The following is a 15,895-nucleotide window of genomic DNA, read 5'->3' as shown; positions in this document are numbered from 1 at the left end:
TTAAAATCCCCCTTTTTTGAAGACCTCTAACTTTTTCATTTTTCCGTCTAAGTGGCGGTATTTTTTGCGCCGTGATCGGTACTTTTTAGTGATACCATATTTGCTTATATAAGACTTTTAATACTTTTTTTAATTAATTATTTTTTGGAATAAAATGTTATAAAAAAGCAGCTATTTTGGACTTTTTTTATTTTAACGTTCACGCCATTCACCGTACGGTATCATTAACATTTTATTTTAATAGTTGCGATATTTACACATGCTGCGATAGCAAATATATGTATAAAAACATTTTTTTTTACACTTTTTGGGGGTCAAATAGGGAAAATGGGACAATTTACGATTTTATTGGGGGAGGGGATTTTTCAAATTTTTTTTACTTTTATTTTTACACTTTTTATGTCCCCATAGGGGACTATTTATAGCAATCAGTTGATTGCTAATACTGTTCAGTGCTATGTATAGGACACAGCACTGCGGGCGATCCGATCATCCATTCAAAGTACCGCGATGCTGCAGATGCTGTATTGATCACGGCATCTGAGGGGTTAATGGCGGACATCCGCGCGATCGCGGATGTCCGCCATTACGGGCGGGTCCTGGCTGCTATCAGCAGCCGGGACCTGCCGCGCATGACGATGCTCGCGGTTATGCATAGGACGTAAATGTACGTCCTGGTGCGTTAAGTACCACCTCACCAGGACGTACATTTACGTCCTGCGTCGTTACGGGGTTAAAGGGGTACTCCGGAGGAAATTTTTTTTTTTTATATCAACTGGTGCCAGAAAGTTAAACAGATTTGTAAATTACTTCTATTAAAAAAACTTAATCCTGCCAGTACTTATTAGCTCCTGAATACTACAGAGGAAATTATTTTCTTTTTGGAACACAGTGCTCTCTGCTGACATCATGAGCACAGTGCTCTCTGCTGACATCTCTGTCCATTTTAGGAACTGTCCAGAGCAGCAAATGTTTGCTATGGGGATTTTCTCCTCCTCTGGACAGTTCTTAAAATGGACAGAGATGTCAGCAGAGAGCACTGTGCTCGTGATGTCAGCAGAGAGCTTTGTGTTCCAAAAAGAAAAGCATTTCCTATGTAGTATTCAGCAGCTAATAAGTCCTGGAAAGATTAAGATTTTTTAAAAGTAGTAATTTAGAAATCTGTTTAACTTTCTGGCACCAGTTGATTTAAAAAAAAGGGTTAAAGGGGTATTGCAGCTTATATATAATACTCATTTATCTGAAGAATACGGTATTACTGTCTATCTCATACTATCTAATATTGATGAGGCAGGGGAGCAGGGCGAGACAGTTCCCTGCCTTCAATGCACCCTGCAACATAATGAAAATGCAGTTGTAATGGGCAGAACTTCACACATACAGCACCAAAAAAGTGCCCCGTCCTTTTAAAAGTATTCACTCGCATTGTAACCCGGTATATTGGCAAATGAAGGAGAAAATGTGTCCTGTTCTTAGTATGTAATTCTCTTTATTTAATCTCTGCCTGGCGCTGGTTCGGCTCTACTGTCCCTGGGGTGTTTCTTCAGCTCTTTGGCATGAATATAACTTCATATTTTCATTATAGGGCTATTCTGGGCTTTGTCAACAAGCAGCAGGCTCACGATATGTTGGTGAACAAGAGGGACGGGACTTTTCTTTTGCGCTTCAGTGATTCTGAGATTGGGGGCATCACAATAGCCTGGAAGTTTGAGTTGCGTAAGTTTGACCCTTTTTTGAATAATCCCTTAATTTAAAATGTGCCTGTACATTGTAATATTCATTGGTTAAAAATTGTGTATGTTTTTTTGAGTGAAAAAACACTGTCCCTGCAGCTATTGCCTGTGTGTCTCTTTGAGGAGTCCAAATACAGGAAGTGAGGGTGAGACAAGCAGGGCTCTGTACACTGAGGATAAGCAGGGCTCTGTACACTGAGGACAAGCAGGGCTCTGTACACTGAGGACAAGCAGGGCTCTGTACACTGAGGACAAGCAGGGCTCTGTACACTGAGGACAAGCAGGGCTCTGTACACTGAGGACAAGCAGGGCTCTGTACACTGAGGACAAGCAGGGCTCTGTACACGGAGGACAAGCGGGGCTCTGTACACTGAGGATAAGCAGGGCTCTGTACACTGAGGATAAGCAGGGCTCTGTACACTGAGGATAAGCAGGGCTCTGTACACTGAGGACAAGCAGGGCCCTGTACACTGAGGATAAGCAGGGCCCTGTACACTGAGAACAAGGGGGGCTCTGTACACTGAGGACAAGGGGGTGTCTGTACACTGAGGACAAGGGGGGCTCTGTACACTGAGGACAAGCGGGGCTCTGTACACTGAGGACAAGCGGGGCTCTGTACACTGAGGACAAGCAGGGCTCTGTACTCTGAGGACAAGCAGGGCTCTGTACACTGAGGACAAGCGGGGCTCTGTACACTGAGGACAAGCGGGGCTCTGTACTCTGAGGACAAGCGGGGCTCTGTACACTGAGGACAAGCGGGGCTCTGTACACTGAGGACAAGCGGGGCTCTGTACACTGAGGACAAGCGGGGGTCTGTACACTGAGGACAAGCGGGGCTCTGTACACTGAGGACAAGGGGGGCTCTGTACACTGAGGACAAGGGGGGCTCTGTACACTGAGGACAAGGGGGGCTCTGTACACTGAGGACAAGCGGGGCTCTGTACACTGAGGACAAGCGGGGCTCTGTACACTGAGGACAAGCGGGGCTCTGTACACTGAGGACAAGCGGGGCTCTGTACACTGAGGACAAGCGGGGCTCTGTACACTGAGGACAAGCGGGGCTCTGTACACTGAGGACAAGCGGGGGTCTGTTCTTGTATAAATTTTGCCTCCCATAAGAAGCTGACATGATCTTTACTCTGTTTAGCGGAGCGGGCCTTGTGGAACTTGATGCCATTTACCAGCCGAGATTTTTCAGTGCGTTCGCTGGCGGACCGACTTGGAGACCTCAACTATCTCATCTACGTGTTTCCTGACCGGCCAAAAGACGAAGTGTTCTCCAAGTATTACACCCCAGTGCTCTGCAATTCTTGTAAGTCAGACTCGCCTGTTCATTATATATCTATTCACTAGATCCTGTCCGCAGAACCTATAGATTTCCCTACGGGTTTTGAGTTATGCGTAATTGTCCATTCACATTCTATGTCAAAATGACAAAGGTTTCTTTTTAAAGGGGTACTCTGCTGGCGGCAGGGGTCGTGCTGTCACGGCCACTCCCCATTGTGCTGTCACGGTCACACCCCTCAATGTAAGTCTATGGGAGGGGCGTGGCGGATGCCACGCCCCCTCCCATTGACTTGCATTGAGGGGGCATGGCCATGACATCACACCGGATGCTGCACAGAGATCGGGACCAGCTACGGGACCCCCGCGATCAGACATCTTATCCCCTATCCTTTGGATAGTATACTGAAACAAAAAGACAAACAGCGCTCCGTAGTGTGATACCGTTGTTGCACGAAAGTGACTCTGGTGGATATCACGCTTACCACAATGGGTTACACTCCACCAAGTGCAACAATGGATCAAGGCGTAGAAATAAAAGAAAAGGTGTCTGCAGCCACCCCACGTCTCCTAAGGTACAGATACAACAGGGGTAGAAACTCCAAGGTGTAGACGGGATACAGGGCGCTCGACAACCAGGTAGCTAGACCAAACGTTTATTCACCCATAATGCAACGCGTTTCACAGCACAGCTGCTTCATCAGGCATCATGATGAAGCATCTGTGCTGTAAAACGCGTTGCATTATGGGTGAATAAACGTTTGGTATAGCTACCTGGTTGTCGAGAGCCCTGTATCCCGTCTACACCTTGGAGTTTCCACCCCTGTTGTATCTGTATCCTTTGGATAGAGGATAATATGTGTAGAGGCGGAGTAACCCTTTAAAGGGGTATTTTCATGCCCCCTTTCCAGCCCCCTCCGACCTGATTGCGACTGCCGGAGGTGGTTGCGAAGCTGAAAACTGTGACGTAATTAGCAATGATTCTATAGGGAGTTACACAAATGGCGTAGTCCAACAAGCTACGCTGTTTGTGTTACGTTGAGAGTTACGTAAACCGAGTAGCTCACAAGGCAATGCCATTTGCACAACTCCCATTAACGTCAATGGGGGATACACAAGGTGGCTAAACCCAACTTTCCACGCTGTGGTTGCCGCATGTGGTTGAAATCATGCCCACCTTGGTGGTTCGTGGCCGTTTAATTTAGCCGGTACTACGGCAATACCATGCAGCCGTCGGATGCTGGCTTTGCCAAATTACGTTAGATGCAGCATTCAGGGATCACTTATTTGTGGCACCAGCTCCTGATTACAGGGAATGCTATATTTCATTCAGTGAGCAACACACAGTACAAGGCAATTAACACTGACTTGTTTCGGGTTGATATAACCCTTAGTCATGGCATCACTAAGCCATGACTAAGGGTCATACTGACCCAAAACATGTCAGTTCTTACTGTTCTGTACTGTATCAGCATTTCCATTTAGACCGACGAGCTGGATTCTCTGTTGCGGATGTGAATTTTTATTGACTGATGTGACTACTACCATCATATCTGCACACACGAGATAAAAGCCTGTCCGGGCATGCTGGGAGTTGTAGTTTTGCAACAGCTGGAGGCACACCATTTGGAAAACACTACTTTGAAGCGTACATGTCAATATAAAGAACTTTGACATATCAAATATAAGTTTTCATCGTTTCAGGTCCAAGAACGAGCAGTCGTGCGCTTCTCTCCCCACCCTGTGTGGACAGTCCCATAGACTTGCATTATGAGTCCATCTTGATCACATGACGCATAGTTGGGCCAGAACGCGCCAAGCGCGCACTTCTCCCGTCTTGTTCCACCGACCATCCCAAATTTTTATTTTATTTTTTATTTCTTTTTTTATACAATTTCATATACTCATAGGGATCCTCATCCCTGATCTCTTAAAGGGTTACTCCGCCAATCCAAAGGATAGTGGCTAAGATGTCTGATCACTGGGGTCCTGCTTCTAGGCCCCCCCCCCCCCGCGATCTCCCGCAGCACCCGGAGTTCAAAACAAACGCTAAGTTCCTATGGCAGTGGTCGTGACGTCACTGCCACACCACGCCTCCTCCATTCATGTCTATGGGAGGGGGCGTGTTGGCCAACAGGCCCCTTTCCATAGACATGAATGAAGGGGGTGTGGCTTGACGTCACGAGGGGGCGTCGCCGTGATCCAAAAAATGTCCAGAACACTGGAGCACCGGAGTTCCCCTTTAACCAGAGTGCAAAAGTGTGCTACTCTAAAGAGCATGTCTTGCTCCGGAGCGGTGTTTCCCATCCAGGGAGCCTCCAGCTGTTGCAAAACTATAACTCCCAGCATGCCCGGACAGCCTTTGGCTGTCCGGGCATGCTGGAAGTTGTAGTTTTGTAACAGCTGGAGGCACCCTGGTTGGGAAACACTGCTCTGGAGATCCGACCGCTCCTACATTACACAAGTAACCCATTGATTTGAATGAGGACTGTGTAATGCCTTAATATCCCTGCAGAGGCGCTGCAGTAAAACGTTACACCCTTACTACCAGGTTTTCCCCGCAGATAACCGCTGGGGGAGACTTTGATATGCTTAATTTCAGGGAACCATTTTCACAATTTAGGATTGTCCAAGTGGAAGACCCTGCTGAGCCGAGCTTGATGTATTTCCGGTTACGTGGTATAACTCCCTTGGTTACTTTTTTAATTAATTCCTCTTTTTGTTTTCTCCTTCCCTATAGCAAAAGGAGATGGATACGTGAAGCCAGCCATAAAGCAAGTGGTTCCTGAGTAAGTCTCGCTTCCTTATGTGTTAACGTCAATGCTGTTTCATCCAAAAACACAGGGATTAAAGGGGAACCCCAGGCAGGGATGTGCACTCACAGACTAGAAAGGGGGCTTTAGCCCCTGCCCTTTTGATGCCTCCTCTTTAGGGCCTCTTTTGTCCTGTTCCAAAAAAAGCTCCAAAACCACCACTCTATCTGGATATGTTCACTGTAAACCATCCTGCCTAATATGAATGGCTTCTGTGGCCTCTGTTGTCTTCTCTGGCTGCTTGATATTCTTTGCCATCCTTCCCTCCCCTTGCTATCCTTCCCTCCCCTTGCCTACATCTCCCAGCAATCATTGCAGCTCTGCTTTGCCAGCCAGCTCACTCTATGAGAGCAGCCCCCAGAGAGAGAAGTTCAGTGTGTGATTGGCTATGGCTGCGCACACCTCCCAGTTGTCAGCACTAAAGGGAGAATGAGTCATCAGTGCAGGGCAAGAAACCACATGGTCTTTGTCTCTCAGGAAGGTGGGGGCTGCTTTAGGAGAGGAAATTAGACAGAGACGTTGGCTAGATGACGTATTTTCCTTAATGCCTGCAAGTAATTCACAAATGAATGAAGGGGAAACTGCTCTAGATAGTTAAAAATGATACTGAGACAATTTTATGAGAGGGAAAGGATGGGCTATGGGGTTAGTTCCCCGGAGTGCCCTTTTAATAATACGTATTCTTAGTCTTCCGTTATAGCTAGTGTAGCTGTTAATATTATTCGTGTAAATTGTACAATCGCACTTATATTTAATTATGTTAATGTACTGTATACTCCATATGTCATGGCCATAACTTACATCTTGTCCAACCTAGAGTAAATATAATTTTTTTCTTTTTGTTAAGGTTCGTGACCTCTGATGTCATCCCACCGAGCAGCTACATGGACCAGGCTCCATCCCCTGCAGTTTGTACTCAGCCACCCTATAACTTGTATCAGCAGAAGTAAGTTATCATACCTTGATATATATGTGGTAAATCCTATATCTTACCCCCCTGATTCTTGTCATTGAGTTCTAGCTGTCAGAAGTGGTAAATGAGTTTGAACGGATTAATTATTTGAAATTAAAGGGGCATTCCTGGAAATAAAAATGTGTGTGTGTGTGTATATATATATATATATATATATATATATATATATATATATCCCAACTGGCTCCAGAAAGTTAAACAGATTTGTAAATTACTTCTATTAAAAAATCTTAATCCTTCCAATAATTATCAGCTGCTGAAGTTGAGTTTTTCTTTTCTGTATGGCAACAGTGCTCTCTGCTGACATCTCTGCTTGTCTCGGGAACTGCACTGAGTAGAAGAGGTTTACTATGGGGATTTGCTTTTACTCTGGACAGTTCATCAGAGAGTACTTAGACAGAATAGAACAACTCAACTTCAGCAGCTCATAAGTACTGAAAGGATTAAGATTTTTTAATAGAAGTAATTTACAAATCTGTTTAACTTTCTGGAGCCAGTTGATCATCAACACCCTCCCTCCCCAAACACACAGTCAGTCCCAACCACAGATCCAGCAAATTACCAAGAAGTTAAATCAGAATGGGTGTGCAAGTCATGGCCTCCCAGAAGCAGACCATAATATATTAGAGTACACATACACTCAAACCAGGCACCTCAACAAAAAACAGCGATTGCAGAGACTAAGAAAGGAGCACTCACCAGACAAACTCCACACACACCCTCCCTGCTCACACATTAACAATAAAAATGTAGACCAGCATCTATGTCCAAACCCCAGCAGGGTCAAATTTCCGCACCCTGGGGCCCGAGATACCTTCAAACTTCCTGTCCACTTTACGTTTAAAGGGGTACTCCGCTGCTCAGCGTTTGGTACAAACGGTTCCGAACACTGGAGCCGGCAGCTGTCACGCCCCCTCCCATAGACTTGCATTGAGGGGGCGGACGTGATGTCATGAGGGGGCGGGGCTATGATGTCACAAGCTCCCGCCTCCAGCGTTTGTTCCAAACGCTGAGCAGCGGAGTACCCCTTTCATTCCGATCATTGCATCTAAAAGCTAAAGTAAAGGTGCCAGTGGGTTCGGGTCTCTCATCAGATCCCATAAACCATGATATCGGGGGTCCATTGAGTTAAGATGGAAGCCAGAGGTCTCCTGCTTACCTCCGTGACACCAATTGTCGCTCTTCTTGTACAATTTGCCTCAGCACTGGTAAAAGCTGTGCTATGGCATTGTACAGTATAAGAATTCTAAAGATTGCTTATAATAGTACCCTATGGTGACTTCAATTGTGTAAAATAAAAATCTATATATGTGTAAAATAAATATAAAATGTTTAAAAAACATACATATAATATTTCCCAGAAACAAAGCCCCCTCTCCTACAAAAAAATGTCATCGCTCCCACCTTTTCCCATTTTACAAATACAATTTTTTTTTAAACAAAATAAACCTATATCCCAGAGTGCGGAATTGTCTGTAAATGTTAAAATTCTATATGTATGATCCTGTACTGTGAACGGCATAAACATAAAAAAATTAAATTAAAATAACCGAATGGCTGAAATGCAGATTTTTGGGCACTTTGTGTTTCAATAAAAATGAATAACACTTGATCTAAAAGTCCCATCAAAACATAAATGGTGCAGATAAAAACTACAGATCCCTGCTTAAAAAGTTCTGGGGGCATAAAAGGGCAATTGTAAACTAATTTATTTTGTTATCAGTCACAAGGTATTTGCAGCCAACAATGATAAAGTTAAGGACCACATCATTGGTCAGTCCCATCTTGTGAAGGCCCAGCAAATGAGCAGTGATCCCTTAGATCAGTGCTTGTTATCGGGGACCCCCCAGAAACATGTCCCTTCACTTCTTACAGGCTTATTGTATACGTGAAGAAACCTCCTCAGTCCCTATAAACTCTGTTTATAAAAAGTAAGTAAATGACTGGGAGGAGGGAGATGCAGCTGCAGTTTCTCACTGAATCTAGGAGGAGGGAGATGAAGCTGCAGTTTTTCACTGAAACAGGATAGACTGGGAGATGCAGCTTCAGTTTCTCACTGAACCAGGGAGAAATGATATGCAGTTGCAGTTTCTTATCCAACCTGGGAAGAGGGAGATGCAGCTGCAGTTTCTCACCCAACATGGAGGAGAGAGATGCAGCTGCAGTTTTTCACCCGACCTGGGAAGAATATGCAGCAGCAGTTTCTCACCCAACTTGGGAGTAGGGAGATGCAGCTGCAGTTTCTTACCCAACATGGGAGGAGGGAAATACAGCTGCAGTTTCTTACCCAAAATGGGAGGAGGGAAATACAGCTGCAGTTTCTCACCCAACATGGAGGAGGGAGATGCAACTGCAGTTTCTCACCCAACATTGGAGGAGAGAGATGCAGCTGCAGTTTCTCACCCAACCTGGGAGGAGGGAGATGCAACTGCAGTTTCTCGCTCACCCTAGAGGAATATGCAGCAGCAGTTTCTCACCCAACTTGGGAGGAGGGAGATGCAACTGCAGTTTCTCGCTCACCCTAGAGGAAAATGCAGCTGCAGTTTCTCACCGAACCCGTGGTGACATTTGGTGGGCCTTAAGGACTGCTTTGGGGAAGTGTTATATAGACTATTCTAGTTCTAAATGCTTTCTTCCTTCTTCCTCCCCCCTCCCTCTGCAGCGCTGACTCTGTACTGGATCCTAACGGAGACTTTGACCTAGACGATAGTATGGATGTGGCAAGGCATGTAGAGGAGCTGCTCCGGAGACCCTTGGATAACAGCCAGTGGATTCCCCATGCCCAGTCCTGATGTAGTCCTAACTCACGCCTCACTGCCTCCAAAAAAAATCAAATGTGAATTGTTTTCACAGAAATCAATTTTGGTATTTTTGTGCATGGTGATATAAGTAGGTTTTATTTTATTTTTATGGTACTTTTTATTTTATTTTTCTTATTTTTTTTTTGTCTGAAAAGCCGTATCCTCACCTATATTTTCAGTTCTGTTTCCCAAATAATTATTATTTTTTTTGTCCACCTTTGATGAACTTGCTTTCACGTCCTCAGGTTGCATATTGGGAGGTAATGCCCCCCGGCCCCTCTATTCTTTTGCCCCTAAACTTGCAGCACAAGAGGAGACTCTCTCGGTCTACGGTTCCACATCCACGTGTTATCTCTAGATTGGCAGAACTGAGCACGTTGAGTCCCTCCCTGGTCCTTTATGGCTGCCAGCTTTCATTATATCGGAAGAAGAGTTCCCCCATATATGGGGGGGGGGGGGTAACAGTAAGTCAGACAGTGGGTGGACAACCGCTTTACAGTTCGGGATTTTTTTAAATATTCGTGTCAATATAAACCCTTATGTAACAATCTTTTAGGGGTTGCCCCCTGTCGGGGAAAACCCTTTACTAGAACCCCTTTTTTAAAAAGTAACCTTTATTGGTAATTTGATAAAATAATACCCCACAAAAAAGTTTAAAATTACAGCGGATTTGATATGTTGTGTAAACTGTTGTCCGTTATACACTTGTAAGGGGTATAAAGGTCCAAATTGCGCTTATAAAGTCATGTGCTGGTTATCCAGAACACGTCAGCTATTGGTACCCAATCCCTATACTTTCATTATCCTCCGCTGATCTAAAAACAAACAACTACTAGCCTCCCCGACGTTTCGCTGAACGGATCAGCTTTGTCAAGGGTAGCGAGGCTTTTTTAAAAAGGGGGGTTCTAGTAAAGGGTTTTCCTCAACAGGGGGCAACCCCTTAAAGGTTGTTACATATCAATTTGCCCTGAAACCTCCAGGGACATTTTTGTTGTATTTAAATATAAACCCTTACGCCGCTTAGTGGGTCGTGAAACGTTGCGATAAGCCACAAGCGGTGTAAAAGCCATAGCCTGTGGCAGGGGTCTCCAAAGACGTTGCAAAAACTAAAACTCCCAGCATGCCCGGACAGCCAACGGCTGTCCGGGCATGCTGGGAGTTGTAGTTTTTGACACCATTCGGCGTCCGCTGGTCGAGCTAAATGTCAATCATGTTTACTTCGCAAGATGTGTACAGTGTTCTCCGCCATATCTGAGCCCCCATTGTGGGGGAAGGGTTAGAGATAAGCGCTAATATAAGTGAACCCTGCCTAGGATGAATCAGGGTCGTGAGTTTTATTTAACGTTAAATATATATTAAAAAAATATATATAAAAATATATATATTCTTTAAAATATAACTAATTATATGAATTGTTTTTATTTTATTTTATTTTTTGTTTTTTTTTCTCTCTCTCTTTTTCGCCACTTTTCTGAGATGGCTTCTTTGGTATTGAGGACGTCAGGGCAGTTAAGACCCTCCAGAAATGTATAATGGCCGGTGTAATTTTATAATACCCTATTACAACAACCATAACGCAAGTACAGCATGGCGGGCGGCAAACACAAGGAGGAATCTTCCCATGATTTTTAAAGTAGTCCCCAACACCACTTGGTGTCCTGTGAGGTTTTTGACCATATAAAGGCGACATTTTTTACCACTCCTGGAAATACTCTCGTACGTCAGAACCGTATACTCCGTTCCCGCGAGAGGCCCGATTGATAGGGAACACAATGCAATTTCTTCATTATTGCATTGTACATAAGTATAATACAATAATAAAGATTTTTAAGCCCATAGGTCTTTATTAAACATTTTGCTTCGTTCATCCTATATTTGACCTTCTTAGTAGAGTTCCACTTCGAAATTCCACTCGGAAATTCCGCCGCAGCAGGATCCCATTGCTGGCAATGGTATTCCGCTGCCCAGTGCACGCTACGATATGTCAGTGGCGGACGTTCTGTCTGCCACTGAAAGAACGATCTTGCTAATTTTTTTTGTCAGAATCAGCCTCAAATACATTGTCGTCTATGGGGACAGCAATGGGCATGCGAGTTCTAATCATAATCCCTAGACGTAATTTATCCGCCCCTATATTGCATAGTGTGGGCCATACAGCACCTCACTGACACTGCAGGGTCAATTTTGATTGCAAAGATGTCATAGATGGAGCCTGAACTGGGCTACGTTCCCTTTAAAGGAAACCTGTCATTACTTTCATGCTGCCTGAACCACCAGCCAAATGGATGGTACACAGTGGCTTCTGACTACTTGGATAGCCTTGACCTATTGGGTACAGGGGGAGATCTAGCAATGAAAGTTGCAGGGCGGAGAGAAGGTGCTAGGGCCCGCCCCTTTAAAAGGAACCTACCCCAGGTCAGGCTCCCTTTAGGACAACTTTGTAATGTCCCACATGTGCAGTATGGCCCTAGACCCCTTACAGCTCCTCTAAGAATTTAGATTTTTTGCAAAAATGTCTCCTGAGTGAATGTAGAGATAGTGGGCATGCTCGGCCACCGTTCCATCCGCTGTGTTTGAGCCTTCTGAACATAGTAGAGTGCAGCTCTAGAGAATGAATGGAGTGGAGGTCAAGCATGCACAGTACTGCTACATTCATTCAAAAAGAAGGGACCTCCATTCTCACGATCTGTTCTGTCTCCCCCCCCACCCCTCATGATTTTGTGGGAACAATTGAAAAAGAAAAAAAATGTGGCTAAAGAAGTATTCTGGATGCAGAAATATTTCTGTATGTTGCCGGGGACGCTATTCAAATGAACAAAAAAAGGTCATACTCCCCCGTCCTCCACTTCCAGCTTGCTAAGGCGGGACTCCGCTGTAGTTGGTGATTGGCTTATCAGCCTGTCACTGCCGAGACATGTCCGGAGAGCCGGAAAACACCACAGCAAGAGCTGCCGACGTACCCAGGTAGGGGAGTATGCATTTGTTTTTTTTTTATTGCGGCCTCTGTTACATATTTAAAAAAAAAGTGTATCTAGAGTATCACTTAAAGGTGTACTCCGCCCCTAGACATCTAAGACTAAGATGCCTGATTCGGGGGGCTCCGCTGCTGCGGACCCCTGCGATTTCGTCTGCAGCACCCCAGACATCCGGTGCACAGAGCGAACTCTGCTCCATGCCGATGACTGACGATACGGGGCGGAGTCTCATGACGTCACGGTCACGCCCCGCTTGTGATGTCACGCCATGCCCCATCAATGCAAGTCTATGGGAGGGGGCGTGACTTACGTCACGCCCCCTCCCATAGACTTGCATTGTTGGGGCATGGCCGTGATGTCACGAGCCTGCGACGATGTACCCGACGCTCTAAACGAATGCCGGCTAAATAAATAAATCAGGGATATCGCGGGGGTCCCCAGTGGCGGGACCCCCACGATCAGACATGTTATGCCCTATCGTTTGTTCCATATTACTTTTAATTTTAGATAAATGGGGAAGTGTCCAATTAATTGGATGTCCCAGTATGACTACTTTTTATATGATAGTTTCCTCCCAGACTCCCAGTAACCTTTTAAAATGGTTTCCCGGGACTTCAGGATTGATGGCCTATCCACAGGGTGACAGGTGCCAACACCCAGTACCCCCTTTCCAATCAGTTTTTCGTCACCCTGCACTATACAGTGGTGGTACCGGGTAGCTGCAGCTCGGCTAACATTCACAACAATGGGAACCGACCTGCAGTTACCCAGTACCGCTGCTATACAATGACGAGCACAGGGCTTCCAGCCCAATACACTGTATAGTGTAGGGCAACGAATAGCTGATCAGTCGGCGAGGAGTTCCTGGGTTTCGGCACCATGCCAATCAGCCATTGACTGCTTATCCTGTGGGTAGGCCATCAATCCAAACATCCTGGAAAACCCCATTGAAAGAGAGTGTATTCGATGAGGGGAAAAAAACTGCTTTTTCCGAAGCAGTGCCACCCCTATCCATGGGCTTTGCCTGGTATTGCAGCTATACAATTGATTAAAGAGTTTCTCCGCCCACAGACATCTTATCCCCTATCCCAGTAACAAGACCCCCGTGAGCCGCACAGTATGTTTAGAAACAATGGGTTTCCGCGTGCCCTTGTGACACGCCCCCTTGTGACATCATGACACGCCCCCTCCATTCATGTCCATGGGAGGGAGAGTGACGGCCGCCACGGCCCCTCCATTCGTGACTATGGGAGACATCACGTCTACGGTCGCTGACTCCCGCGATTAGACATCTTATCCCCCTTTCCTTTGAATAGGGGATAATATGTCTGTGGGCAGAGTACCCCTTTAAGGCTAAGTTATAATAGTGGACCCAAATAAAGAACAAAAAGCCGTTTTGCTTCTGGGAGGGAAAGCAGTAGCCTCGTTATCTGATGAGGATGTTCACCGTCTTTAAAGGGGTACTCCGCTGCTCAGCGTTTGGAACAAACTGTTCCAAACGCTGGAGCCGGCGCCAGGAGCTAGTGACGTCATAGCCCTGCCCCCTCCTGACGTCACGTCCCTTCAATGCAAGTCTACGGAAGGGGGCGTGACGGATGTCACGCCCCCTCCCATTGACTTGCATTGAGGGGGCAGGGTGTGACGTCATGAGGGGGCGGGGCTATGACGTCATGAGCTCCCGACTCCAGTATTCGGAACAGTTTGTTCCAAACGCTGAGCAGCGGAGTACCCCTTTAAGTCACTAATGTATATGGTTGGTTTTATACAGCGTCAACTACTGTCTTGCTCCAATTTTGCAGATATAAGCCAAGTTTGTATTATTTTTAGAAAAAGATCTGTCTCTGAAGATATGTTCCTCTGTCTGGATAGGTATGGGTTAAAAAACGATTGGCGTGCTGTATAGCACCCAGCATACGCCAATTTTGGTACAGCACGCCATTTAAGATTTAGCGTTAAATTCTTGCATTTACCAGAAACACAACTGTGACTCAGAAGCCATTTTGCACATATTGACACACAACCCAGCACTTATCCGCTATATTATATATATAAGAAAAGCCATGCAGAAAAATATATATATATTTTTAATAACTAGAAAGGGACTTGTTCCTCTGTAATGAATACGTAGCTACTACTATGGTGTTTTGGAATAAAATATGCAGGTAATACCAGATCTGATGTGTCAGTTTACAGGAATACAATCATATATGTATCATTCTAACAAAAAAACACACACATGTGGATGTATATATTGGGGGCTAAGAGACCAGTGGGATAGCCGAGGAGGTCAGCCTCAAACCCTACACAGATGATGGAAGCAGTGGGTGGAGCTTAGTGGGAACTAATCTCTTCCCGCTTTACTACCCAATAATGAAGAAGTTCTCCGCCAAACCGATAGGGGTATCATCACGACTGCCCCCATTTTGCTGTCTGTACAGTTGTGCCATAATTCATCTTTGAGCCTGGCAGAGTTCCAAGCAACTTTTTGGGGTGTTTGATTTAAAGGGAACTTGTCACATTAAAAATACAGTACAATCTGCAGGTAACAGGTTATAGAGCAGGAGGAGCTGAGCAGATGATATATACAATACAGTACAATCTGCAGGGATCATGTTATAGAGCAGGAGGAGCTGAGCAGATGATATATACAATACAGTACAATCTGCAGATATCATGTTATAGAGCAGGAGGAGCTGAGCAGATGATATATACAATACAGTACAATCTGCAGGTAACATGTTATAGAGCAGGAGGAGCTGAGCAGATGATATATACAATACAGTACAATCTGCAGGTATCACGTTATAGAGCAGGAGAAGCTGAGCAGATGATATATACAATACAGTACAATCTGCAGGTATCATGTTATACAGCAGGAGGAGCTGAGCAGATGATATATACAATACAGTACAATCTGCAGGTATAATGTTATAGAGCAGGAGGAGCTCAACAGATGATATATATATACATAACAGTACAATCTGCAGGTATCATGTTATAGAGCAGGAGAAGCTGAGCAGATGATATATACAATACAGTACAATCTGCAGGTATCATGTTATAGAGCAGGAGGAGCTCAACAGATGATATATACAATACAGTACAATCTGCAGGTATCATGTTATCGAGCAGGAGGAGCTCAACAGATGATATATACAATACAGTACAATCTGCAGGTAACATGTTATAGAGCAGGAGAAGCTGAGCAGATGATATATACAATACAGTAATATCTGCAGGTATCAGGTTATAGAGCAGGAGGAGCTCAACAGATGATATATACAATACAGTACAATCTGCAGGTATCAGGTTATAG

At 45.1% G+C, this 15,895-nt stretch overlaps 1 protein-coding gene across 5 annotated transcripts in view; it reads left to right on the top strand.

Moving 5' to 3' along the window:
• The window catches only part of LOC130297070 (signal transducer and activator of transcription 5B), a 206,459-nt gene extending 193,618 nt beyond the window's left edge, over positions 1-12,841 (top strand). For 4 of the 5 annotated variants that reach the window (XM_056549295.1, XM_056549296.1, XM_056549299.1 and 1 more), the window contains 5 exons: positions 1,586-1,716; positions 2,881-3,045; positions 5,758-5,806; positions 6,678-6,776; positions 9,466-12,841. In XM_056549295.1, the coding sequence (XP_056405270.1) occupies positions 1,586-1,716; positions 2,881-3,045; positions 5,758-5,806; positions 6,678-6,776; positions 9,466-9,595 (574 nt within the window). In that variant the 3' untranslated portion in view covers positions 9,596-12,841. The remainder of the gene's footprint in view (positions 1-1,585; positions 1,717-2,880; positions 3,046-5,757; positions 5,807-6,677; positions 6,777-9,465) is intronic. The other variant, XM_056549294.1, reaches the window with a different exon arrangement.
• The last annotated feature ends 3,054 nt before the right edge of the window (positions 12,842-15,895 follow it).

This window comes from Hyla sarda, chromosome 12 (assembly GCF_029499605.1).
Source record: "Hyla sarda isolate aHylSar1 chromosome 12, aHylSar1.hap1, whole genome shotgun sequence".
Classification (NCBI taxonomy): Eukaryota; Metazoa; Chordata; class Amphibia; order Anura; family Hylidae; genus Hyla; species Hyla sarda.
Note: the sequence above shows the minus strand (reverse complement) of the source record. Positions and strands in the feature narration are given on the sequence as shown.